This window comes from Pteronotus mesoamericanus, unplaced genomic scaffold (assembly GCF_021234165.1).
Source record: "Pteronotus mesoamericanus isolate MK-2021 breed Mesoamerican mustached bat unplaced genomic scaffold, CSHL_Meso_final contig_1189, whole genome shotgun sequence".
Lineage (NCBI taxonomy): Eukaryota > Metazoa > Chordata > Mammalia > Chiroptera > Mormoopidae > Pteronotus > Pteronotus mesoamericanus.
In genome coordinates, this window is record NW_026555038.1 from 778,926 (window position 1) to 804,561 (window position 25,636).

Sequence of the window (25,636 nt, forward strand, 5' to 3'; positions counted from 1 at the left end):
TACTATCTCTATCCTCTATTTCCGAAATATACACTCCCATTAGGTTATTTTAGAAGCATTGACCTGATCGTCTGTATTTCTTAATTTTTTAAAAATTCCTACAGCCCTGGGCTGGCGTGGCTCAGCTGGTTGGGAGTCATCCCACGAAGCAGAAGGTCCCTCATTTGATTCCTGTCAGGGCACATGCCTGGGTTGTAGGTTCAGTCCCCAGTTGGGGCACATGCGAGAGGCAACCGATCAATGTTTCTCTCTCACTTCAGTGTTTCTCTCCCTCTCTTTCTCCCTCTCTTCCCCTCTCTCAAATCAATAAATAAATAATAGATAACTATCTAGCTATTATTTATTTATCTACATAAAATAAATTTTTTTAAAAAATTCCTGAAGATATCATAACAAAAAAATTTTCTTCTAACCCTTCCTTTCCATTTTAATTTTAGCAGTCATATTTTAAATGTTCAATTGCCTTTTCATAAATGTAGTATAGTTTTCAGCTGTCTTGAGGATATTATTTATAATTACTAGAAGGCTTCTTCTTTTGCCTAAATTAGTGTTTCCACAAATGCCATTTTAGATTTAGTTCCATACCTCATTCATTACATGTAAGAGCCAAGAAAACATAGAGATTTAAAGCACAAATACTGGAGTAAGACTGCCCAGTTTTGAGTCCTGGCTCCTACTTTGTGACTGTATAACCCCAGGCAATTATTTAATCTGTGAATGACTCAGTTACTTCATCAACAAAATGAAAATAATTACAGTATCTACCTCCTAGAGATGTTATAAAAATTAAATGAGATAATTTGTGTAAATCCATAGTTGAAACATGTCTGATACTCAGTAGGCACTCGATAAATGTTAGCTATTGTCACTGTATGCCAGGTGCAGGGTTCTAGTTTCCAGGCATATAAAATTGAACCAGCTCCTTCCACCACCTTGGAGCCTGTGGCGGCCTGCAGGGAATAGGACTTCTATAATGACAAATATGTGGGAAGCTGGGTTCCAAGGCCGTTTTTGATGTTTGTAAGCAGGGTCTCCAAAACCAGAGGTAACACACAGCTCTTCATAAAATTGAAAGTGTTTATGCTCTAAACGAAACCAAATTCTGTCTAAATGTGGTTGTATGTACAAAGAGATGTGCTTATGTGCACAAAGCAAAGAACAACACAGTGACTCCTCATGGCAAACCGAACAAAACCAGAGTCACCTGGGCAAAGGTAAGCTTGTGCTCATGGAGACAGTGGCATGGTTTGTGTTGAATTCCGAAGCAACCTTCCTGCTAAGGCCATTGAACACAGAATTCATGTAATACTGTTCCACTCAAGGATTTAAGCTTATTGAAAAGTAGGTAAGTAAAAGTGAATTTGTAAAAAAAAAAAATTGAAGCAGCCTAGGGCCAGTCTCTCAAAAACTGATTCTTAATATTATTTGTCAAACTTGGTATTCACATGCTATCCCAGTGGGAATTGTAGTACATGTTAAATAATCATAGTATTCAAAATTCTGATACATTCTCTATGGTTGTATACATTTATTTGGTGTTAAAATATGACCTGAGCCTAGAACTACAGGAAGAGTCCTTTTGTTTATTTTGTGCTTAGCACCCTACTTGGAAAGGGTAGGGAAATATAAGGGACAGTGTATTGGAGGTGCCAAGGGGGAAAATGTAAATGACAAAGCAAGGCATAGACAATATTCCTATGTGGTTAGTAGATGGGGTAGGAATAACTCCCCCATCTAATAGTAGGTAGGATGTGGAATAGAAGATATATAAAGCTTGTAGCAAGAAGAATCATACGGTCGGTTAGGTGTGGAGTCGGGTCTCCACCATGGAGGGGTTGCAAACTAGGAAGAAGAGTTTGGTTGCTACCCTGCAATGGTCAGATCAAGGCCGACATTTTTGAGCATCAAAGTACTATGATATAAAGAGGTATTTTTGGCTTTAGTAGTTTTAATTTTTGTCCCTAAGTAGAAAATGCAAATGTTCTCAATGTTTGGACAAAATTTTTTTCTGAGCTACATCTACTAAACTAAAAAAAAGAAAAAGTCCGTTATATATGACATTTGTGCATAAGACAGTTGTGCCTTTCAATCTTTTTTTTTTCTTTAATGTTTAAATATATCATTTTTGAGAGATTCCAGAGTTTTATGAAACAAGAATGCTGGCTATGACAGTTCAAAGGTATGCAGATTGAAAGTATGAAGTAATTGAGGGTAATGGGAAATTAAGATTGCAGGGCTCACTCTTAATTGTAGCAGGAAAATTAAAGGAAAACTACATAGCAAAGTTCAGAATAAAGCGTGTCTACTATTCAAGTTCTTGCAAGTTTATAAATTGCCTGGTATGTCTGTAAGTACATTGCTATTATGTGGCAAAAGCACCAGGAACTTCAGGATGTGTATTTATGGATTGATTCCCCAATAGATAACTGCACTATTGTGGAATGCTTTTGCTGTGTCAATAGTTGTAGACTTACTGTTTTAAAAATTTTCCATTTTTCAGCCTAATTAACTTAGAACGACTCTAACGTGATTTGCAAAGAATTTTATATTTATATTTTGCAATCAGCAGTTGACTGGCGCTCAGGTTTGAGACATGCACTAAAATGTGTAAACATTTTGTAAGATAATAAATAGCTCTTAAATGTTTTAGGCTTGCCTGTTCCCTGCTAATTGGTCGTGGATTGAAATTCCCCATTGTTTAATTTTTTTTAATTTGTGGGAAATTTTTATAAATGAGTGTGTTGGACTTCATATCACAGCTGTTGTCATTTAAAGTTTGGACAGAATTGTTACAAATGAAGCCCTGCTGTGAAATCAAAGTCAAAAGGCATCTTGGCATCCCAACCATTTCCTTAGGAGAAGATTACAGCTCAAGTCTGTTGAACTTTATTGCCTTGGGCCTCATGACATTCTTCAGAAACATGCAAGGCATTTCTGTTAAAGAAACTCAGATGTGCTAGGACACAGGGGATGACATTCTTGTGCATAGCAATGTCCTAAGCAGAGGGGTAAGGAATAAGTCAGGAAGAAAAAGATGATCCATACTTTTGCCGTGTTCTGGGACTGTTTTATAAAATCCATGGAGTTGATAGAGAACATACAATGGTACCATATAGAAAAAAGATAATGATGTTTTTCTACATGGCTTGTGTATTATTTTCCAATTTTATTCAGACAGGTATAATTGACAAATAAAACTGTAGTATTATATTTTTAAAGTGTACAATATGATGATTTGATATAGTCTATACATTGTGAAAGAATTTCAAAAAATCGAGTTAATGAACATACCCATCACCTCGCATATTCACATGTATACCTTTTTTTTGGTGAGAATACTTAATTTTTGTCCTCCTAGCAAATTTCAATCATACAATACAGTATTATCAACTATAGTCACCATGATATATGTTAGATCCTCAGACCTTATTCATCTTATATATAATTCATAGTTTGTTCCCTTATACCAGCATCTCTCCATTTTCCCCATGCCTCGCTCCTGGCAGCCAACATTTTACTGTTTCTGAGTTCAACGTATTTTCTTTTATTCTTCACCTGAAGGAAATACCATGAGGTATTTGTCTTTCTCTGTCTGGTTGATTTCACTTCTGTAATGCTCTCCAGGTTCACCCACAGTGTGCAAATGGCAGTATTTCCTTCCATGTTAAGGCTGAATAGTATTCCATTATATAAATACCGGTAAATCACATTGTCTTTATGATTCATTCATTGATGGCCACTTGTTTTCATTCGTTGGCTTTTGTAAATAATGCGTCAATGAACATGAGAGGATAAGGAATCTCTTCAAGATAATTTTATTTCCTTTGGATATATACCCAGAAATGGGCTTACTAGATCATAAAGTAGTTTTATTTTTTAATTTCTTGAGGAAGCTCTATGCTGTTTTCCATAGCGCCTATACTAGTTTACATTACCACCAGCAGTATAAAAGGATTCCCTTTTCTCTACAGCCTTATTAGCACTTATTGTAATTTAAACAATTCTAACAGATGTGAGGTGATATCATTGTAGTTTTTTGTATTTCCCTGATGATTAATGATGCTGAGTACCTTTTAGGTCCCTGTTGGCCATTTGTATGTCTTCTTTGGAAAAATGTGTATTCAGTCCTGGCAGGGTGACTCGGTTGGAGCATTGTCCCATACATCAAACGGTTGTGGGTTCAATCCCTGGTCAGGGAGCATACAGGAAGCAACTGATCAGCGTTTCTCTCTTTCTCTCTCTCTCCTCCCTCCTAAAATTACATAAATGTATATAAGTATGAATATGTATACATATATCTTTGGTTGAGAATTTAAAAATGTTCAGTTCCTTGGCCCATTTTAAATTGGGTTTTAGGAGGTTTTTTTTGTTTGTTTGTTTTTTGTTTTTTTGCTGAGTTGTATGAGTTCCTTGAATATTTTGGATATTAATCTCTTACTGGACAAGAGGTTTACAAATATTTTCTCCCATTTAGTGGGTTGCCTTTTCTTTTTGTTAATGGTTTTCTTTGCTGTTCAGAAGCTTTTTAGTTTAGATCATACAGTATGGCTTATTTCACTTATTATAATGTCCTCAAAGTTCATCCATGTTGTAGCATGTGTCAGAACTGCCTTCCTTTTTAAAGCTGAATAATATTCCTTTGTGTGTGCATACATATGTGCATGCATATGTTTTGTTTATTCATTCATCTGTTGGGTTGCTTTCACATTTTGGATATTCTGCATAATGCTGTTATAAACGTGAATATACAAATACCTGTTCAAGTCACTGTTATTTTGGGTATACATACCCAGAAGTAGAATTGCTGAATCATATGGTATTTTGATTTTTCAATTTTTTTTATTGCAAAAACGAATTTTAATTTTTAATCTTTAGTTTGATTTAAACATTGCTTTTAGTATGATGCCGACACCAGCTGTGCAGAAAGGGCTCTGGAGAGATGTTCATAGCAGCACACACTTGCGGCTCTTCTTCGGTTCTGGAGGCTCCAGGGCAGCCAATATTGTTTCATCAAATACATTCTTTAGGCCTTTCTGTGTGAGTGCAGAACACTCCACATACGTGACAGCCTTCAGGTCACGGGCCAGCTTTTCAGCAGTCTCTGGAGTGATAGGCTTCTGTTTGTTCTTGGAAAGTTTCTCAATAGTTGAGGGGTCATCTCTGAGATCAATTTGAGTCCCAACAAGCAAGAAAGGGAGTCTTTGGACAGTGGTGAGTTATCTCAGGCACCCACTTTTCTTTCACATTTTCGAATGAGTATGGTGAGACCACTGAAAAACAGACTAGAAATACATCTGTTTGTGGATAACTCAGCGGTCGTAATCTGTCATAATCTTCTTGCCCTGCCGTATCAAAAAGTCCAATAGTATATATGGCTCTCCACCAATAACTGTGACTGCATAGTTGTCAAAAACAGTCGGTACATACTCAGATGGAAGTTTGTTTGTTGTGTAGGATATCAGGAGACATGTTTTACCAACAGCACCATCACCCACAACAATGCACTTAATTGACTGCTTTGCTGAAACAGTTTTCTATCCACTTTAAATATTTAAGATCTGATGATGACCTCAGCTTCTCCGCCGGGGCGTTGGCAGCACTCTGATTTTTCAATTTTGAGAAATTGCCATACTGTTTTCCTAGCAGCTGCACTACTTTACATTACCACTAAGATTTTCTGACTATTAAAACAAGCATTCCACCCAATGGGATTTTGCATCAATGATATTTCTTGCCTGATCAATAACAAAATACCCTTTGTATGTAACATCAAGAGGGAAAAAATATTTCCAATTAATTACAAGATACATTCCAGGCTCAGAGAAGTTAAAATGTGGCAGGAGGCCAGGGGGCGGGGGGAGTGTATCTTAGATTCACTGAAATGCAGTAGTTAAATATGCTAAAAAACAAACAAAAAAAACCCTCTAATTTTTTTTTTTATAAATTACACACTGTATCACAATTTTTGTGAAGGAGCTAGGTAAAGGTAGATGTTCATCATGAACATTTAGCTTTAGGACATATATATGAGGTGTGTCCAGAAGGTATCCAGCCATGTAGTATGAAAAGTAGAGACATTTGTTGAAGAAGATACAAGAAACATTGTACGTAGGACAATGATGCCTCAGTCCCCTTCAAAGCAGGCACCTTGAGACCTCACACAGTTCTCCCAGTGTCCATCAGCTGCCCCATTATATTGTCTTGAATCTCATCAATGGTCTGAAATCTCTTCCCTTTCAAAGGTGATTTTAGTTTTGGGAAAAGCCAGAAGTCGCAGGGTGCCAAAGCTGGGCTGTAGGGGGACTGAGGCATCTAGGTAATTCGATGTTTCACCAAAAAACTCTGCACCACACATGATGTGTGAGTGGATGTGTTGTCATGATGAAGCTGCCAATCACTGGTTGTCCATAGTTGCAGCCTTCTGAATCATCTGAATAGTTTCTGTGGAGAAATGTTCAGACATAACACAAAATTTGATGCAGATTCATTGCTGTACTCGCTCAGTCATTTTGAATGCCACAGCCACACAGTACACATGCTCCCTCATTGGCATCTACCGCCCCCATTGACTAGTACAGTGAAGTCGTCATTGTTCACACACGCGCATCTCAGTCCACCCTTGGCTGCTAGGTTATATCAGTGTTGCACAAACCATTCTCATTATATTAACATCGGCTGGACTTTTTCCAGACAGATCTCATATATCTTAGAACTTATCTTAGTGCATCGTAGTGACAATTTGAAATAAAAGTAAGAACCCCATAGGACAGTCAACAATATATCCCACATTTTTGTTTTCATACATTTGTGATTTATGGTAAATGTCCTAATACTTATTTCTCTTTTTTTTGTATAAGGATTGTTCAAGTTTAGAGGAATATAACATTGCTGCAGCGTTACTCCCTTTGACCAGTGCTTTCTATAGGGTAAGTTTCATTGATCTATATATAAACTCATTATGATTTATATAAATGTTTTCAGTACATGAATCCTGTCCTTTTAGTATGTCTAAGACATATCTGTGGTTATATTTATTATAACATTTATTGTATACTATGTGTAGAAAATTTAACCTATAATACTAAATCATCTCCTAAAATAGAACCACCCATTTTATTCCTGCTTAATTTTTTATAGGACTTTATAAAAACTGAAATTATGTATTAATTTGATTACATTTGAGTGTTTTCCCCTAACACAGAAAGTAAATTCTATGAGGCTGGGATATTGTTTCTCTTATTCACTGTGATATCCTAATGTCAATCAGTAAATATTTATTGAATGAATGAACAAATAAAGAAAATAAACAATAGGGGCAGAAATTAAACTTCATTTACAATTTCTATGAACATTCTGAGAATTTTCTGCAATGTTTAGTGACTCTCATAATTCTGTCATTTCCATTATTACATTTCTCCTATCCCTGCCACTTCATAAAGAAATTAGTTTTATGGCAAACAAATTCAGCAAATTCTTTTTAATTCTCTCTTTTCCTATGAAGGGCTTGGAAGAATTTATTTATTTATTTATTATTACTTTATTTACTTATTTTTAGAGAGAGGGGAAGGGAAGGAGAAAGATAGGGAGAGAAACATCAATGTGTGGTTGCCTCTCACGCACCCCCTGCTGGGGACCGGGTCTGCAACCCAGGCATGTCCCCTGACTGGGAATCGAACTGCCAACCTTTTGGTTCACAGGCCAGCACTCAATGGACTGAGCCACACCAGCCAGGACAAGGACTTGTAAGAATTTAAATAGTTACATTCTGAATAGCACATTTAATACATCCTTTTGACATGTGTGCTAGGAAACAATAAACCTGTGGCAACCAGGCTGACTCACTATTGAACCACATGCAGTTAGTTTTAGGACTTCAGGAGGTAGTATGGAAGGACTCTGGCTTAAGATGAAGTGCCTCAGGTAGAGTCCCAGCCATGAAATGATCATGCCCTTAGATGAGAGCAATAGTCTTATGCTTTTTGTTCTGCCTGCCCTTTTTTTTTCATCCACCATGTCTAACTGATGAGACCTAGCTACTTTCCTAACAGCTAGTAGGTGCTCAGTAAAGATCTTTTGATTAGGCCAGTTGTCTAAAAACTTTATTTCAAATAGTCTGTCCACAGTCTCTAAGTTAAAGGTCTTAACCCAAAGTTCTCCCTAATCAGGAGCTCTTTCTCTGCTGCTAAGTCACTGAATATCCCTTTATTTTCTTACTTGCCTTCCCATCCTCTTCTGAAACAGAAAGTGGAATTTATTAAGAGGTTCACACTTCTGAGAACTGGCAAATCATATGGAGTGGGCATTATTCAGGAAACAAGGCTAAATCGCAAAAATGTCAAACAAAGGAATTTTGGGTTTAGAACTAATGACATCACTGAAGTTTTGACATCATCTTCTCATCTTCCCTCCCAACTTAAACCCAGCTCCAGGCCCTCTAGTTTTCCTTCATTGCATATGTACTCATCTTCTCGGAACTTTGTAGTTCTCTATCTCATTCTTCAGCTAGCATGGAGAACACCGTTAGAAAAATAGGCCAGGCTCTTCTGCATCCTAAGCCACCTCGGGAATTTGTCTCTATCTCAGAGTAGCTAGAACACTTCATCCTAGATCTAACTAGCTTCATAGCATCTAAGAGTGCTCTCACATGGGCATTTGTTAAAGAAAATGGCACTTCAAAAAATTTCCCACTTCAACATCTAAGATATTTTAAAACTTAGATATTGTATGGAAATGAAGATGAAGAAACATAGGGGTAAAAAAGAATTGACCATAGCAACGCAATGTATCATAGCAAGTCACATGATTCTTCATAAGCTGAATTATTTAACCATGTTACAATGTATATTAGTAAGGGTTTGAACCTAAGAGCAGAAATGAGTGATATGAAGTAAGAAGTTTTTTATAGGGACCAACTGTTAGAGAAGCTGTGGGACAAGTTTATGGAAGTCAGAATTAGGGTCTACCTCTATGCCTGAAATCCCTGGAGGTCGTCAGAGCAGAAGTCAGGAAGGAAAGCTGGGTGTGACACTGAAAAAAAGCGAAGACAAACTGGAATCTGTGTCTCTTACTAACTCCAACTACAACAGTGTAGATGACCTGCAAGAGAAGTAATACTGCTGGCCATGGAGCTACACACGCACCTGGCCCTAGACTAGGAGAAGCTGAAAGAAGAGATCCAGCAGGAGCTGGAGGAATTATGAGCTCAGTTCCTTCTCCATATCAAGATGTACCAGCAGATCAGTGACAAAGAATATGAGCTACAGCGGTACCTGGCATCCTATACTAACCTCCAGAGTGTAGTGGCTACTGCTTCATTTTTGCCTTCCAAATCTTGAACAGATTTCCCTTGTGGCCAGCACTAATCTGGAACCATAGAGAAAAGAGAATTCTGGGAAATACAGTTCTAGCTTGGCTTAGTTTACACATTACAAAGCCATCACACTGGTTTTTTTTGTTTGTTTGTTTGTTTGTTTTTTTAGTTTTATGGGAGTTTTTAATGCAATTAGTTAACAAGTTGGGCTAAATGCCTTGGTGTTTCTCTGTATTATCAAATTAACAATACACACTTTATGTTTCAAGGGTAGGTTTACGGATTTAATTCTTTGTTGTTGATTTGACGTGGTTTTGTTTGGTTTGATTTGGTTTGGGCATGAATTAGTTAAGGTCCAGTCAGGAGTCAGAAACACCAGTAAGGCGAACAGGGAAATCATACAAGGAGTTAAGTAGTAACAGGATTAATTACTAAGAAGTAAAGAGAATTATAAAGAATACAAGCGTAGCAAATAAAGGGCACTGCTAGTACCTCTAGTGCTCAGGCAGAGTACCCAGGAAAGAAACTTAAAGAGGCCCCTTCCCCAATAAAACTGAGAGACCTTGTTGGAGAGGTGCTGCTGTGGCCAGTGGGTGGCATAGAAATTCACTGAGGTGTCACAGATCAGGGCTGGCAAGCAGGAACCTGCCTGCTGGAGTTCTGGCAAGGCTTGCTGGGAATCCACTCACTCCGGGTGCCAGTGAAACATCACAGGAAGCCACTCTCTGGGGTACCCCTGGAACTCGCTAAATGGCAAGCACTTCTGGGTGTCCCCCACACCCCTAGCAAATGTATGCCATAGGAACCAGGAGGAAAAGGCGCACCAGAACCAGGAAAAGAAACCACTCAGACTTTAGTGTCCCTTCACTCCCCTTTCCAGGCAAAACTTGGTGCGCCAGCCGGCAGCAGAGGTCTGTTTCCAGGTCCAGCCCCTGTCCCACAAGGCAGAGCCAAGAGAGGTGGGGCTGGAGGAAAGGCCACTGCATTGGTAACTGACACAGCAGGCTTTGGGAGGGTGAGGGGCGATCATACTGGTTCGTATTTTAAATTTGTCTTATGGGAAATTGTGTCTGGGAAACAGTACATTTCTTAATTCAGGAAAATCTGCACATGTAAATTGCGTTATCATGGCCACAGATTGCACACGAGCCAGTCTCCCACCGCTCAGTCAGTATAAACTCCTGGGCCTTACTCGGCATTGCTTCAGAGGTTGGACTCAGCTGCTAATCTATTTTAAACTTACTTTAAAAATATTTTAGTAACATTGATTAGTCTTATTTTAATGTGACAAAAACTTACTGAGCATCTCAACATACAAAGTTACTATGCCAGACAGTATGGTAGGTAGCAATGTAAATTATTGACATGGCCAGTAGGAGCTATACAAGAAATAATTCCATCAATCAAATAGACATTTTCTTAAATAAAATTAATACATATACATGGTTAGAAAATTCAGATTGTACAGAAGGATACAAGGTGCAAAATAAAAGCTTCCTTTCCCATCTCTATTCCATTTCCTCTGACAGTGGATTCCTTCATGGGGAAGGGGGAGGAGGGTTCTGCAATATTGGCAGAATATACAGATAAAATTCTCTTTTTTAAAAAAACTACAGTAATCAAACCATTCACACTGTTTTCCTACCTTGCTTTTTTCACTTAGTGTAGTACATCTTGGAGATCCTTCCATGTACCTACATATAGGTAGATAACACATATACCTAATTATATGTAATGACTACATATTTTTTAAATGAAAAGACAGTGTACATATGCTTACCATTCTCATAAGAGCTGACTATTTCATTGGCCCCGATGAGATGTAATACTTACCTTTTAAAGCTTATTATAGAAGATGTTTTTTTAATAATATGATCATTTTAGATCCTTGGGAATTTGTTAGATTTTTTTTCCCCTAGTGTTCCTTTTCACTTTTCTCTACTTTAAATAAGTTGTGTGTAGTTCATGCTTCTCAAAAAGAAGCATTTTTTGGAGATGGTGCCTTAATAGCCAGGTTTAATTGTTAGGATTACTCCCTTTTCCTAGGCAACTGCTAATATACTTTCTGTCTCTATAAATGTGCCTTTTCTGGACATTTAAGGTAGATGAAATTACATAATATATGTTTCTTTATGTCTGGCTTCTTTTACTGAGCACTGTGTATTTCATGTTCACCCAAGTTGGTAGAAAATTTCTTTAGAACTACTAATTCCTAATAAAGAACTTTCCACACCCAGAGTGCTTACGGTACCTTCTGTATCGTTTCAAATTGTATCTAATTCAAAATGTAATATATAACTAAACTAATTACATTTTAACAAATACATTAGAAAAAATGTGAAAAGTAAAGCATGATTTCTCTGATGAAACATATTTTACATTTCTGTCTACATAATTTTACAATTCTTTAATTTTCTATAGCTACATTTTTTTTGTTTATACATTCTAAGTGAATATCCACTAGCATATCTGAATGTAAAAAAACAAAAACAAACAAAAGAAAACCCTGAGACTTAGTTATTATTTCTATTTCAAAATATAGAAGCCCAACACAAGTATATTTAGAGTGGTGTGATAGGAAAATATGTTGGTCATTTGTGAAAAAAATAATTCACTTGTGTAAACCTAGCTTACCTAACCAGAGAAGCAGAAAGTAAACATTAAAGCATGGAGAACCACAGAATTTCCTGAGCCATCTCCTGAGTGGTGACCTTCCTGCCACCAGGTTCTAGCAGTAGTTCTGTCCCCAACCCCTGTCCTCCAAATGAGTAAACTAATCTGTTATCTGCATCTTGAATAAGCCTGTGTATCTAACAGAACATAGTAAAGAACAGAAGTTCAGAGGAAGGTGATAGGAATAATGATAGCTAATATTTATCAAATTCCTATTTTGTATGAGACGCTACATTTGAGCTGACAGTACCTAATCCAACTTAATGAATATTATTCCTACCTAAGGTGAAGGAAATACGGCTTAGAAAGAATCTCTACCACTTGGCTCGTAAGTGGTAGAGCCAGGGCTCAGACTCAGCTTTATCTGATTCCAGAGCTCACATTCTTTAACTATAACAGAACTCCTCAAGTGAGTCCCAACTTAGGCATTATACTTCTGGGACTATTTTTTAATCTTTCTGCTTAGAGGTATTGAATTGGCATCACTCCTGCCCCTTCATTTCTCCAGCCATTTTCACTCATACAGCCAAAAAGGCGGACAAGGTCAGGAAGTGCTGATTAATTGTATGTTGCGGTTAATAAATAACTGTCACATCATTATTTATTAATCTCTAATTTACACATATTCTAATGGAAAACATACTAGGTACTCAAAAAATCACACTAGATTCACTTTTACATTTCTCTGATGATTTGGAAGTTACTTGAGTAACTAACTGGCTTTGCCTATTAGTTGTTACTATGGCTCCTCCTTGTCCTACTACAGATAAGATAGCTTATAGGTAATTCTAACCAGTGGAATCCAAATGAACTCACATTTATGATGGTTATGATTGCTACTAGAGCAAAATCTTATAGTAATACAAAAAAATAGATATTCCAGCAGTCCTTTTCCCCCTCCATTGACAAATGACGAGAGTCTCTTAAAAATCTATCAAATAGGAAAAGAATTGTATTGTCTTAGACTTCATGATCTGGATACATTTTATTTCCTAATAAAAGGTCTCAATGGATTACATTTTTGGCAAAAAAGAAGGAAAGTCTTTTTTCATCTTTTTTTTTTTCTGCTATAAAATCAAATACTAATCTTACAAATAAGTCAACAGAAAAACGTTTGAGAGTGAAGACAGGTATCAACACTGGGCTGACTCCAAATCCATCCTGGAAAAGAGATGAATGTGTTTATTATTACAGATGCCTCCAGCACAGCAGAATCTTAGAATGACCAGAGAAATGGGGTCTTGCATTTATTTCCTCCCTTCATTTTTCTCCTGTTTTTTACTACGACAACATTCCTTTCTCCTCCTCCCTCTCATCACAACCTCTTCTTGCTTCTCTCACTTTTTCTTTACAATTTTAGACAGCTGCTTCATTTTCCTAATACCAGGAAGACCTCTGCTTCTGACAAACCGTGGATTATTATCATTGGCGTGGAGTTGCTCTTCTTCATTAACAGTAGTTTATATTTACTGTTTATACTAGTGACATAAAGCAACTATAGAGTAATTTACTCCAAAGCTCTAGAGTGGACATTAAATTTATTGTGTTTTTCAGTGAAGAATTAACAAGTATTTGTGGAGTATTTTCCTAGATTCTTCAACTTCTTTCATATTCTAATCAAAGGTTTGGAGCCCTTTCATTTTTTTCTTTAGAAAATAAGGCAGTCTACAACAATTCTGTTTTTTTTTTCTCCACTCCAAAAGAAATTGAGTTTAATTCAGTTCAGTTGACATTGAACTTCTACAATGCCCCAAATGTTAGGATACAAAGTGAACGAGTCAAGGTCTCCGCCCCTGAGGAGTGCACACACTTACAGAAAAGATAGTAAAATAAATTACAACGTAGTTGTTGGAAAGCAGATATAATGTAAGTATTATAAGTACCTTAATTCCTGCTGCAGCATGGAACACTGCAAAGAAATTGTCACGTTTGTGCCTTGAAAGATAAAGAGGCATTTGTCTTGTAGGTGGGGATGAGGTGAGGACTAGGCAGGCAGGGAAGTCATAAATATTGCAGACAGAGAGGGCACCGTGAGTCACATACCGGGACTTGTGGCTGGAGATGGAGGCAGAAAGGAAAGGCAGTCTGTGGCTCGGCTTATGCAGGGCCTTATGTGCCACATTAAGGGATTTTAATAATGTATATATAACAAGGACTTTTTTTTTTCACTTCTACACTCGTTCCGTTTTTTAAAAAGGTTTAAATAAACTAATAGCAAAACCAAGATTTGAAGAAATGTGGGTACTTATAAATAACCATCAGGCTGTTTAATAACACTTTATATTTAAAGCTTTTGTCAGGCTGTCAACCCTCCATGCTTTCCTGGGCTCATTCCTGTTTCTTCTCCCTTCTTTCCTTTTAGAACCTTTCTGTTATTTCTTCTGCTTCAGGCAGTCTTAGAGCATCCTTCAACATTAATGTACATGAAAGCTACACAAATCAAGACACCTTTATTAACATTATAGGAAGTTGTTATTCACAAAGGATAATTTGATCCCAAAAATTAACCTTCAACCTCAAGATTCATTATCAACTTCCAGTCATAACTGTTAACCCTAATCATTCTCTGAGAAATACTCACCTTAGAGGAGGGACCTGCCATTTCTTCTAGATTGTTGTATAATATAGCAGAGTTTGAAATACAGATTCCCATTTAATGTGGGAGTCAAACCAGATTCTTGGGAACAGGAAGACGGCCTGACTTGACTCTCTTCTTAGTTCTTTTAACATTTGTTTTTGTGTTCTGGAATTTGGTGCCTTAAGAGGAAAAAATCTTTACTGTACTAAGAGAGTGCATCATGGTGTGAGTACAGTTATTGTAAAGGGTGTTTTGTATCATAAGATTAGAATCTTGGTTACATAAAGTTCACAGCTAAATTCTAGAATTTTTTCATAAGTGCTTTGGGGAAACAGCCTAATTTTACAAGGAGAGTTATAAATGCGGATTGAAAATATGTATGCGTAATGGATTGGGCACCATTTTTTAAAATATTCTGGGAGAGATTCTGCACAATAATGGTGTGTAATTTCTTTCTTTTACCCAACTTCGTTTCCTCACTAATAATATTGGTTGATTTATTTGTTTAATTTGGTTCACATCAAACTGAAGTTTACATGTGATCCAGACCTGAATAAAGAAGCAATTATGTATGTATTTTCCCAATATCACTAAAGCCCAATTAAGCTGAATGACAAATTAGGAATAGTGACATCCATAAGAGCCTATCTGTAAATTGTCATGTGACTATGACAATCACGAATGTATTAATGTTAATTTTAATATAAATATTGTAACTATTTGCCATAGAAAGAAAATGAAAGAATAATAATAATCATAGTTACTTTTATTGAATACTTCTAACATACCAGGAACTATGCTAAATGCTTTATATACACAGTTTAATAATAACTATTGTTGTTTACATTTTTTTAGATATAATCCTTTTTTTTTTTTTTTTTTAGTTCTTCCTTAAAACACGGTCTGACTTCTTGTCATCTAAAATTTGGGCTTATCCTAAACTCAGATATCTACGTTTTAGAAAACAAGGTGCAAGCTCATGAAATAACATTTTCTCTCAGATTTTCTAACACTTGATAGTTTGATTTGCATATACAATTCACTATGAAAGTTTTTATTAAATTTTACTCACAAAGCTATTACCAGAGCAAAAAAAAAAAAGCTTTTTTATTCTTTTTAATAATATATTAACATTATATATTATATGCAATATATATGATATAATATATAATAACATGTTATATTATTAACATGTGCTGAGCTGTTCTTTGTAAGGAATAATGGGGTAATGGATGATGACCAGTTACCACAAATGCCCCCAAGACTGTGAGCTTATGTCAGAAGAGGAACTGAGTTAGTTCTGGGCCACCCCTTGTTTTATGCCATATTCCCCTCATGATTAATTCAGGTCATGAAATAAAATTTTCCTTGTGGAGAGCCAACTGAGCATAAACCTTCACCCACTTCTCTAGAACTGCCTGTATGTGTGATATACGGTTCAACTAACATTGATTTCTATTTAAGATACATTTTATGGGGAATTTTTAATTACACTAACTTTAAAGTAGAAGTCAATTGAATTTTTGTCTGATTCTGTCTTCTTTAAATAACTAATGAGTGTAATAGTCTCACGGAAAGAGGCCTGTGCCTCCTCCAGGGAACCCAGACCACCCACTGCCACCGCATGAACTGCAGACCTTCTGAGGGAAGTCTGCCTGGAGGGGAAAAACAGCTAGCAGCACAGGGGGACCCACTTTTTCACTTACAAAGGGGAGATCCTACTTTGTTTCCCTCTGTTTGCAGACATTGACTGTTCTTGAAGGCATGAGATTATTGGGTCTGACATTTGGCTTGTTACCTCTCCCTTCAAGGCTGGTTCTGGCAATAAAGGTAGTGTGGGTATTTAACTTAAGACATCTAATAAATCACAGCTTTTGTGAGTGCAGCCCCTATTCATTTGCTTAAATATAGGTGGCAAGAGTTCTCCTTGTTACATTTTTATACAATTCAGTCTAACTTATACACACGGTCTGGCACAAATAACGCCCCTTATTTTTATTACAAAATCGTAAGTATGTAATTCTGTAACATAACAATATCGCAATTAAGCACACCAAATGAAATTTTAGGTGAAATGTTCAAGTTAAAACTATAAATTATTACATATTATTACCCTACCAACCACACTCAAGCAGGTGTGATTTCTGCCAGACCCTGTATACATAATGACAACCAGCTGCGCATCTTTCCCACTGAGCACACTTGTAATTCATTTTCATTAGATTTGTAGTTTGTAATTCATTTTGACTAGATTACTTCAGCAATCGTTTATTGAGTACCTACTATGTGTAAGATGCTGCAAGGGTGGAGATGATTGATGATACTGATAGTAGGAGTTGAAGTATATTAAGCATCTACTCTGTGCCCAGCATGGTGGCTAAGCACTTTATGTGCTTTAGATCATAATCTTCATAACAGTCTCATGATCAAGGTATTGTTGTCTCCATTTTAAATTTGAGAAAACTGAATCTAGATAAATTTAAATAACTTGCCAAGGTCATACAACAAGGGGGAAAAAAGGTGGAATTCAAACCTAGGGACTTCCACTATGGCAATATAGCATACTAGATATTCTGGAACACCCCTCCCCACACACACACCAGCAGCAGCAGCAATAAAACACTAAAAATGTTGGATAAAATACACATATCTTATTAAAAGCTTAATTAAGTACAAGAAAGTGATGGCAATCTTCAAGGCCAAAAAATGGAAAGGGAGCGAGAATCTAGGGTGGTGTGCTCGAGCTAGAAAGTTACAGCCCACCTGAAACCCAGAGCCTTCCGTATTGGGTGGGGAGACTAACATATGTTTACAAATGTATACATATAAATGTAGGAGAGCAGTTTCTAAGCCATGTGGTCTCTTGCCTGGGTTATTACCCTCTTAACTGGTTTCCCTGCTTTCACATATGCCACTTCCAATCTATTGTCAACACAGCTTCCAGAGTTACCCTTTTAAAACATAAATCAAATCATGTCATTCCTCTGTGCAAAAATCCTACAGTTGCTTCTCATCCTACTCAGAGGCACTTTCCTAAATTAACTCCATGATCACATCCCTCAGGTTCCTCATATCTTTGCTTAAGTGTCACATTCTCAGTCAGGCCTATCCTGTTAACCCTATTTCAAATTCTACCCATCCCTCTCCAGAAATCTTACTCCCCCTTCCCTTGTGTGTATATGTGTGCATCACATATATTTATTACATTTATTTTCTCTGTCTTGCCACTAGAATATAGGCCCCAGGAAAGCAGCAAGTTTCATTTGTTCAGTGGTGTATCCTGTCTCCTAGATTGGGTCTTACACATAATCAGTTCTTAATAATGAATGAAGGAAATTAATGAAATAAGAAAACAAAAATACAGTACAGAGGGCCAACAAAGCCCAAAGTTGTTTTTCAAAAAGAATAATTAACTAGACTTAATATTCCAGTAATTTTAACTCCAGAACCTATCCCTTTAACCACTATATACAGCACACAGCTTCCAAAAGACAGCTTCCTTCCACCTTCACAAAGCTTACCATCTAGTGAGTGGACACACTGGAGTCACACTGAGAATAAAGAGCTCTGTGACCTTGGGCCTGTTTTGCTTTTGTTTTTGTTTTACATCTCTGTGCCACAGTGTCATTAACTGTACATAAGTATGATAATAGTATTTGCCCTGTAGGGTTATTATGAGCATTAAATCATGTAACACGTGAAGGGCTTACTGCCCAGCACATAATAAGCCTTCAATAAATGTTAGTGACTGCTGCTGATTTTGTTATTGTTGTTGTTACATCTTTTCCTTCTCATTCTCTTCGTCCTCTTCCTCTTGTCAAGGTTAGTACAGTTTTCCCAGAAAGTATTATTAATGTGGTAAAAACCAATCAGAGATCCTGTAGGCAATAACAGATCAATAATGTGGGAAAGAATGGAAAGACATAGTTTGTGTATTACTCTTGGGTCAAGAGAATTTTGAAGTAACACTCCAAGGGCTGCAAGAACAGCCCTCCCCCAGTACACACACCCCACTCTACTTGTCAGGCTCTCCACTCCCTACTGAAAGAAAGGTCATGGGCTGATTACTTGAACTGAAAACAAAATATCTGACTAACTCTCCAGTGGTATCATGGCAAATATATGTACTTTAGAAGTAGTGTCACTATCAGCATTTGATACTTTGGGTAAAAGGAATCTAAAAGTTCTAGTCCTGTGCTCTTTAATGATTGCAAATTCAAATGCTCAAAAAAGGCAGACAAGTAATGTAAATGATTGAGCTGGAAATTGTGCAGAACTGGAGAACACTTGTTCCATGTTAAAAGGACGACTTCTATTTAGTTCCAGTCATTTGTTGTCAGGCATTAAAAATGTGAGCATGGTGTTGCCAGATCTTCTATTTTTCAAAGAATAGAAATCCACTTTTGAAAAATTTCCTAATTTTTAAAAATTAATTTATTTTTTATTTTGTTGTGTTTTTTCCATTACGATTCACGGCCCCACACCCTCTTCTACCTCCGTCCACCCCCAACAATCACCACACTGTTTCCGTGTCCATGTGTCTCTCTCTCTCTTTTTTCTTTTGCACCCGATCCCTCCACTTCTCTCAAACTTTCCCAGCCCCAGAATGTCAGCCTGCCCTCTATGTATGAATCTGTCTCTGTTTTGCTTGTTAATTCAGTTTGTTCATTAGATTCCACATGTGAATGAAATCATATGGTATTTGTCTTTCTCTGACTGGCTTATTTCACTTAGTGTAATGCTCTCCAGGACCATCTATACTGTCACAAAGGGTAAAATTTTTCTTACTTTATATGGCCAAGTGGTATTCCATTGTGTAAACCACAGCTATTTGATCCACTCATCGACTGATGGACACTTGGGCTGCTTCCACATCTTGGCTATTGTAAATAATGCTTTGATGAACATAGGGGTGCATATATTCTTTTGAATTAGTGTTTTGGGTTTCTTCAAGATAAATTCCCAGAAGTGGAACCACTGGTTTTGATGCTCTTCTGTACTGCTTTCTACAGTGGGCACAGTGTTACCAGGTCTTTCATTTTTCAACAGAAGATAGAAATCCACTTTTGAAAATTTCCCAATGATTAATAACAAATATCAAAACAAAAGAAATGGAAACTGCCAGTTTGTGGTCTCTGTTATAGAACTTTTGTGTGCATCTATGTAGAAAACAATGAGAATTGCAGAATTTCAACCGGCAAAGATAGATATGGCTGAAGAATAAATACAAGTGGCTTCTAAAGAAATGACTACCGACCCTATTTGCAGAAAATAGAAAAGAAAATAATAAAGGTCAGAAACTTAGGGAAAAGTCTAAGGAATGAAAAAAAGGAAGAAAAGTCAACAAACTAAGGAAGCACTAGAGAATCACACATAGGAAATCAAGAGAAGTAGCAAAATTCCTATTTTGGAATAAAAAAAATTTTTTAAGTTGCTAATCTGAGCAGTCTTTTAGTAGGTTATATAGTGCCATTAAAAATTAAAAAATCATTTATTTTGCAAGAAAACGATGAGAAAAGAAATATAATTATGAGCTGAAACCAGGCTCTAACTTAAATTCTACAGTACAATGGAATTTGATATATTCTGTTGGTCCCTCCAGTCAGTACACTTTCTTTTTTTAGTGGGGGGGAAGTGTACTGAAAAAGCACTGAAGGGAGAAGGCCTCTCATCTGCAGAAAAGCCAGGGAGGGTGGGGGCAGGGCTGCAGAGGTGGTCCTCTGAGTCCCATCCGCCTCCGCCCCTGCCATGCTGCGCCTGGCAGCCAGGGTCCTGTGGCAGGCTTCCAGGGCAGTCAGGTAATCCCTGACAAAGATTTAAAAGTGAAATTTTACAACAGAATAAATTCATCAAAACATGAAAATTTGTTTGAATGTTTTCATCTAGAGCAAATGAACTTCTCCCAAAAGTGTATCTTTTCTTATTTTGCATGACTATGTATAAAATGCAATATAAAATGTTATGTCCTCCAAATTGAGAAAGGAGCTAGCCAGCCTTAATGTCCACCGTGATTTTACTTACAACCAATAACACCTCTGCTACTTCCCCCTGTTGTTGAACTTGGTAGTAGAGGAGGATAATTGTGAATTATACAGGGCTAGACTACAAAGGGTTTTATTCATGAGCAAGAGTTGGAAAAATGTTAGAATATACATTTTAATTTATTCAATGAATACTTCAAAAATTTTAAATAAAGCCATTGAAACCACATGATCCACTTCAGAGTGCTGACACCATGTGTAGTAATGGAAAGTAATTATGCTATTTGAATATCTAGATCCCAAACTCACTTTGTTAGGTCTTCTTTTAATATTACTGAGGATAACTGGAGAAGAGTGGCTAACCCTTGATTTAGCTCAGAGGACACACTGGGAGAGTGTGAATGAGAAGTCTGAAACCGGGCACAGGCAGCAGAGCTTCCTGTGTGGCTAACGGGGACTCTCCCTCCTGGCCAGGGGTCTTATGGGCACAAGTAGGTATTTTGTGCTCCCACAGCTCTGTGACAAATGCTTGTCCTCATTTTGTTGTGCTCCAGGAAAAGTGAAATCTGCAACCTTTGAATAAGGAGCAAGTGTGCCACTAAAACTATAGGAGGAAAATGCAGTTAAAGATTCAGCTTCTTACTGAGAAGAGCAATGTGAAAGCTAACGCAATATAGCAGAAATTTCTGATCCCAAGCTACTTCCCTTTTGTTGTTTTATATACATTGAACTTCCCAATAAGATTGCATTTGAAGAGAAGCTAAAACTGTTTTCTAAAAAGGTTTGAAACTCACTCCCATCTTTAAATAGTCTAGAACATGTCATCAAAAAGCTGGTTGAATTGATTACCCATCGTTCAGTACAAGAGCCCAAATGCCCGGATTCCAGATCATTCATTGCTCTATATGAACTCTAATCCTTTGGCCTGGATCCGTGACTCTCAACCCTGCTGCACGTGTAGAATCACCAGAGTTCTCTAAAAGACATGGGATGCAAAGCTCCCATCCGAGGGCCATTTGAAACCAAAATCTTTGGGACTGAGGCCTGGACATTAGTGTCCTAACAGTTCCGCAGTTGGACTCAGAAATCTTTAAGAATGCCAAAACCCTGAAACTCTGTCATTGCCTTTTGGGAAAATGCTGATAATGTCTAATACAACTTAATATACTTTACCAGTAGACAGTGGTTGTAAATATAGTACTCTCCAGGCTACGGAGAAGGGGATCCTAAAATTTTAGGGTCTAAAATTTAAATTTATTCCCTTTTTTCAGATCCGTAAGTTTAAAATTCTATAAGACAGGTTAATGAAAAAGGAGGATTATTTATTTTAATTCATGGCAGCTATTGATTCAGATCTAAAGTATTTATTCTGCTCTTTCTTTGTGTTCAGAACCCTTTGGGAAGCCAAATGAGGAACCTCAGCATAGGAGATGTGACCTCTGCCTTTAGGAGACTTGTTATTTATTATTATTGAATTGGGGGGAAAGAACTTAAAAAATTTAATAGTAATAATAATACCTACATTGATTGACTACTTTCTGGGTACCAGACATTGTACTAAGCTGCTTATGTGTACCATGCCATTTAACCTTCACAATTACAACCTTGAGAGGTTATGAGATTTAAAATCCTACTTTTATCTTTATTTAATAGATGAGGAAAATAAAGCACAGAAAAATGAAGTAACTTACCCAAAGTTATTTAAACTTACGTAGTGTGAGTCCAGAACCCATTGTCCTAACCACCAGTCAACCTATAAAATAGTGAAAGATAATGAAATAGTTGTTTTTAAGCAACCAACTTTTGGGCTGTATTTTTATGCAGTAGATAATAGAAATACTGATACATAGTAAGTGCTATGTGAGTGTTAGCTAATAACATTATTATCATTATGTGGATCTCTGACGCCAAGTTCTGACAATCAAATATGATCAGTGCAGGGCTACTGTAGGTGCTTGGGTGAGGGAACCAACATAAATTAAACAATATTTTATTAACTTTCCAATGGAATGGGTTTTAACAGAAGTATAGATTAGCACAAGAGAAGTTATTTTCAAGAACTGTTAGAAGTCTCATAAAAATAAAGCACCTTGTATGGAAGTGATAATCAATAGCACCATGCTAAGTTACTTTTACAACATCTATATATTACAACATCTGCTGACATTATGCAATTTTACACTTTCTGTGATTCAGGATTTTGTGTCACCATTCATATTTCTTGTTCTTCCTCATCGTTACAATCAAAAGTTTACTGGCTTCATCCCAATATTTGTGAATTTTGTAGGAAATTTTCTGTAAAATAATGAAAGTACTAATTCAAAAATGTCAGAGATTAACATAATGAAGAGGTTTGTTTTTGCTCAAGAAAGTCCAAGAATGCTCTTTCTGAAGTGTTCTCTGGCTGCTGTTTACATTTTTGCTGTCTCTCATGTTAAGGAGACATTTGTATTAGACTGGAATTTTTGATCTACTTATTAAGTAATTGATTTCCCAATTGCATATTTGATAACTTGTCTCATTATTTTATAAAGATCTGTGGTGTTACAGGAAAGCTGTGGAAACAGAACAAATTTTGCTTGTTTGTTGGGTTTTTTTACAAAATAATTTGCTTGTTTAATTGGTGTAGTGGGGGTAGTTGCAGAGAGTATACTTGGCTGAAGCTAAAATCTGTTATCTTTCCCATCCAAAAAAGTTAACTGAAACTGACATGACTTCTGGGAAGCGCAATGCATCTGACATCTGGGCATGCCCCATGCCGAAGTGTTAAGATGAGAGATTGGTCCAACAGGAGTAGAATGTGAATTCTCTAGAAGGATTGAGTTAAAACAAAAAATTTTATCTGGACTATATCACCTTTTTTGGAATTAATAAACAGCACGTTTTTTAATAGCATAACTCTCTGTATGCTGTATCCCAATTGGCAGTCACTTGTTTTTCTGACATAGCTGTGTGCTGTTTCAGTGGCTCCATCCCAAAGTTCTAAAACTTTGTACGTGATAGTACATTTGAGGATTACTATCCCAGCCCCTGGCAGGGTGCTGAACACATCTTGGTGCTCTGAAAAATGTGTGTGATTATAGCATAATTTATCCTTAGTTGGCAATGCTCTGCAGAGAACCTTCTCTACAAATGCAGGTCTTATTTTATTTTATTTAATCATTGCTTCAATTAATTTTTATCTTTTATCCGTCATCCTGTTTTTCTTCTTGGTCTTGCAAAAATGAGGTTCTGTACCCAAAAATTCTTTAGGAATCCTTACTCTTCTGTAAAAAGCAATGGAACTTGAGTCTCTTTGTGTTTATTTATGATTGACGTGTGCATAATCTTAAAACACCGTTGGCCCTCAGATCTTTTTGTTTTCCTTGGTGAGCACTTGCCAAAAGCAGTAAAAGGATTAAGGCAAACATCTCACAGGATGATGTAAACAAATTATAAATGTGTTCTATTCCTTTTTTCCATTAATTTGAAAATCATCATACGTTTTATTACCTAAATCATTTATAGACATGTTGAAAAGGATAGAACAGCATAGTAGTCCACTTGACACTTCCTTTTAGGGTAGTCTCACTCTACTTAGTCATTAGATATAGAAAATATGCTGGGACAGGTAATTTAGAACCAATTTACAGAATGCCTAGAATGTCAGGTTAAGGAGTTTAGACTAATATTATTCTGGACACTGAGAAACATGCAATAGCATACTCTAGAACAGGGCAGTGACGTGGTTGTGTTTCAGAAACTTAGAGCAGAGTTAGATGTTCAGGAGGACTGAGAAGTGGAGGCACAGAGGCCATTTAGTGGACTAGTGTAACAGGAGTGTTGATTAGAGTCTTGGGGGAAATCCACATGGAAAGTTCTCTCTAACATTAACAAGGGTTGCAAACTAAACACCTACTGCGGCCAAATAATGCAAATGAGACTAACAGGCCAAAGGAAGAGCAGCACCTCTGTGAGGGCACCCACTACTCATCTGTAGGAAGAGCAGCACCTCAGGGCACCCACTGCTTCTCTCTAGCACTTGGCAGCTTGCAGGAACACAGGAACATTGTTAACAGAAAGTTAGCTTTTACATAGAATCTCTTTATTTTGAAAGGTTGCTTTAATTTTTTAAAAACCCTGGACAGCCAAAACAAAACATCTGCAGCCAGATGGAGCTAATAGAATGCCAGCTTTATACAACCTCTTGCTTTTAGCTGGTTGTGAATTCTTGTTGGGGTGATATAGCAGGAAAGGCCTACGGATAGGAATTAGAAAACCTTTGGTGAGAACATGATCAGAAAAGAATGGAAAATGCAAAACTCGTGATTCTCCTTATGAGTAGCAAAACCTAAGATTTTAACAGCTTGTCCTGAAAGAGCCCTTTATAAATAGATTACTCTTCTAGTTTAATTTTGCTTAGGAAGCACTGTTTCCTTCTTATTAGTCAGCATTGTTAGCATTTTTGAGAAATCATGGTTTTGTTAGAGACTTGTGGAGGAGCTGCTGAATTACAGAATAAGTTATTACAGCAGAAAATAAATTATGCGATGCTATAAATACTTGACTCGGTGACTCAGCAAATTCCCTTTATGTTCAAAAGGAAATATTTTGTACCTAACTCATGACATCTGTTTTTAATTTCCGCAGCTTTGCAGTTGTCCCTGTTTGTCACTGATAGATTTTTACATTATATGAGAGACATTAAGATAAAGGGAAACCACTTTCAGGGGAGATTTAAGTATTGGGGAAATGAAAGCAAGGGAACCCTTCATCAATGGAGTGCCTCAGTATTGATGGCAGGGGATTATCAGAAGTCAGAGAACCATCTGGGATGACTGTGAGAAATTAGGTGGTTTTAGCGTACTCTTGGGTGACATTTCTAGCTAATAAAATTAGAACAAAAATTGTAATGTTAGAAGAAAACTCTTGAAAAATATATAATTAACCTTTTTAGAATTCAACAAGCATTTTGTGTGCCTCCAATATCCGTAGTTAAGATACTTTAACCAGATGTTTGTGGTGATGCCAAGATGTGCCAGAGGTGGCATCTGCCCTCAGAGGCTATTAGGGGAGATGCTTTATGTACACTTTTTAATTATTTACATTTAATTG

General features: G+C 36.9%; 1 protein-coding gene and 1 pseudogene across 2 annotated transcripts in view; one reads left to right on the plus strand and one right to left on the minus strand.

The window, feature by feature from the left end:
• The window catches only part of SBF2 (SET binding factor 2), a 402,149-nt gene that overhangs the window by 296,712 nt on the left and 79,801 nt on the right, over positions 1 to 25,636 (plus strand). For both annotated transcript variants that reach the window (XM_054582870.1, XM_054582860.1), the window contains exon 17: positions 6,858 to 6,926. In XM_054582870.1, the coding sequence (XP_054438845.1) occupies positions 6,858 to 6,926 (69 nt within the window). The remainder of the gene's footprint in view (positions 1 to 6,857; positions 6,927 to 25,636) is intronic.
• LOC129077724 (cell division control protein 42 homolog) lies at positions 4,834 to 6,056 on the minus strand (annotated as a pseudogene).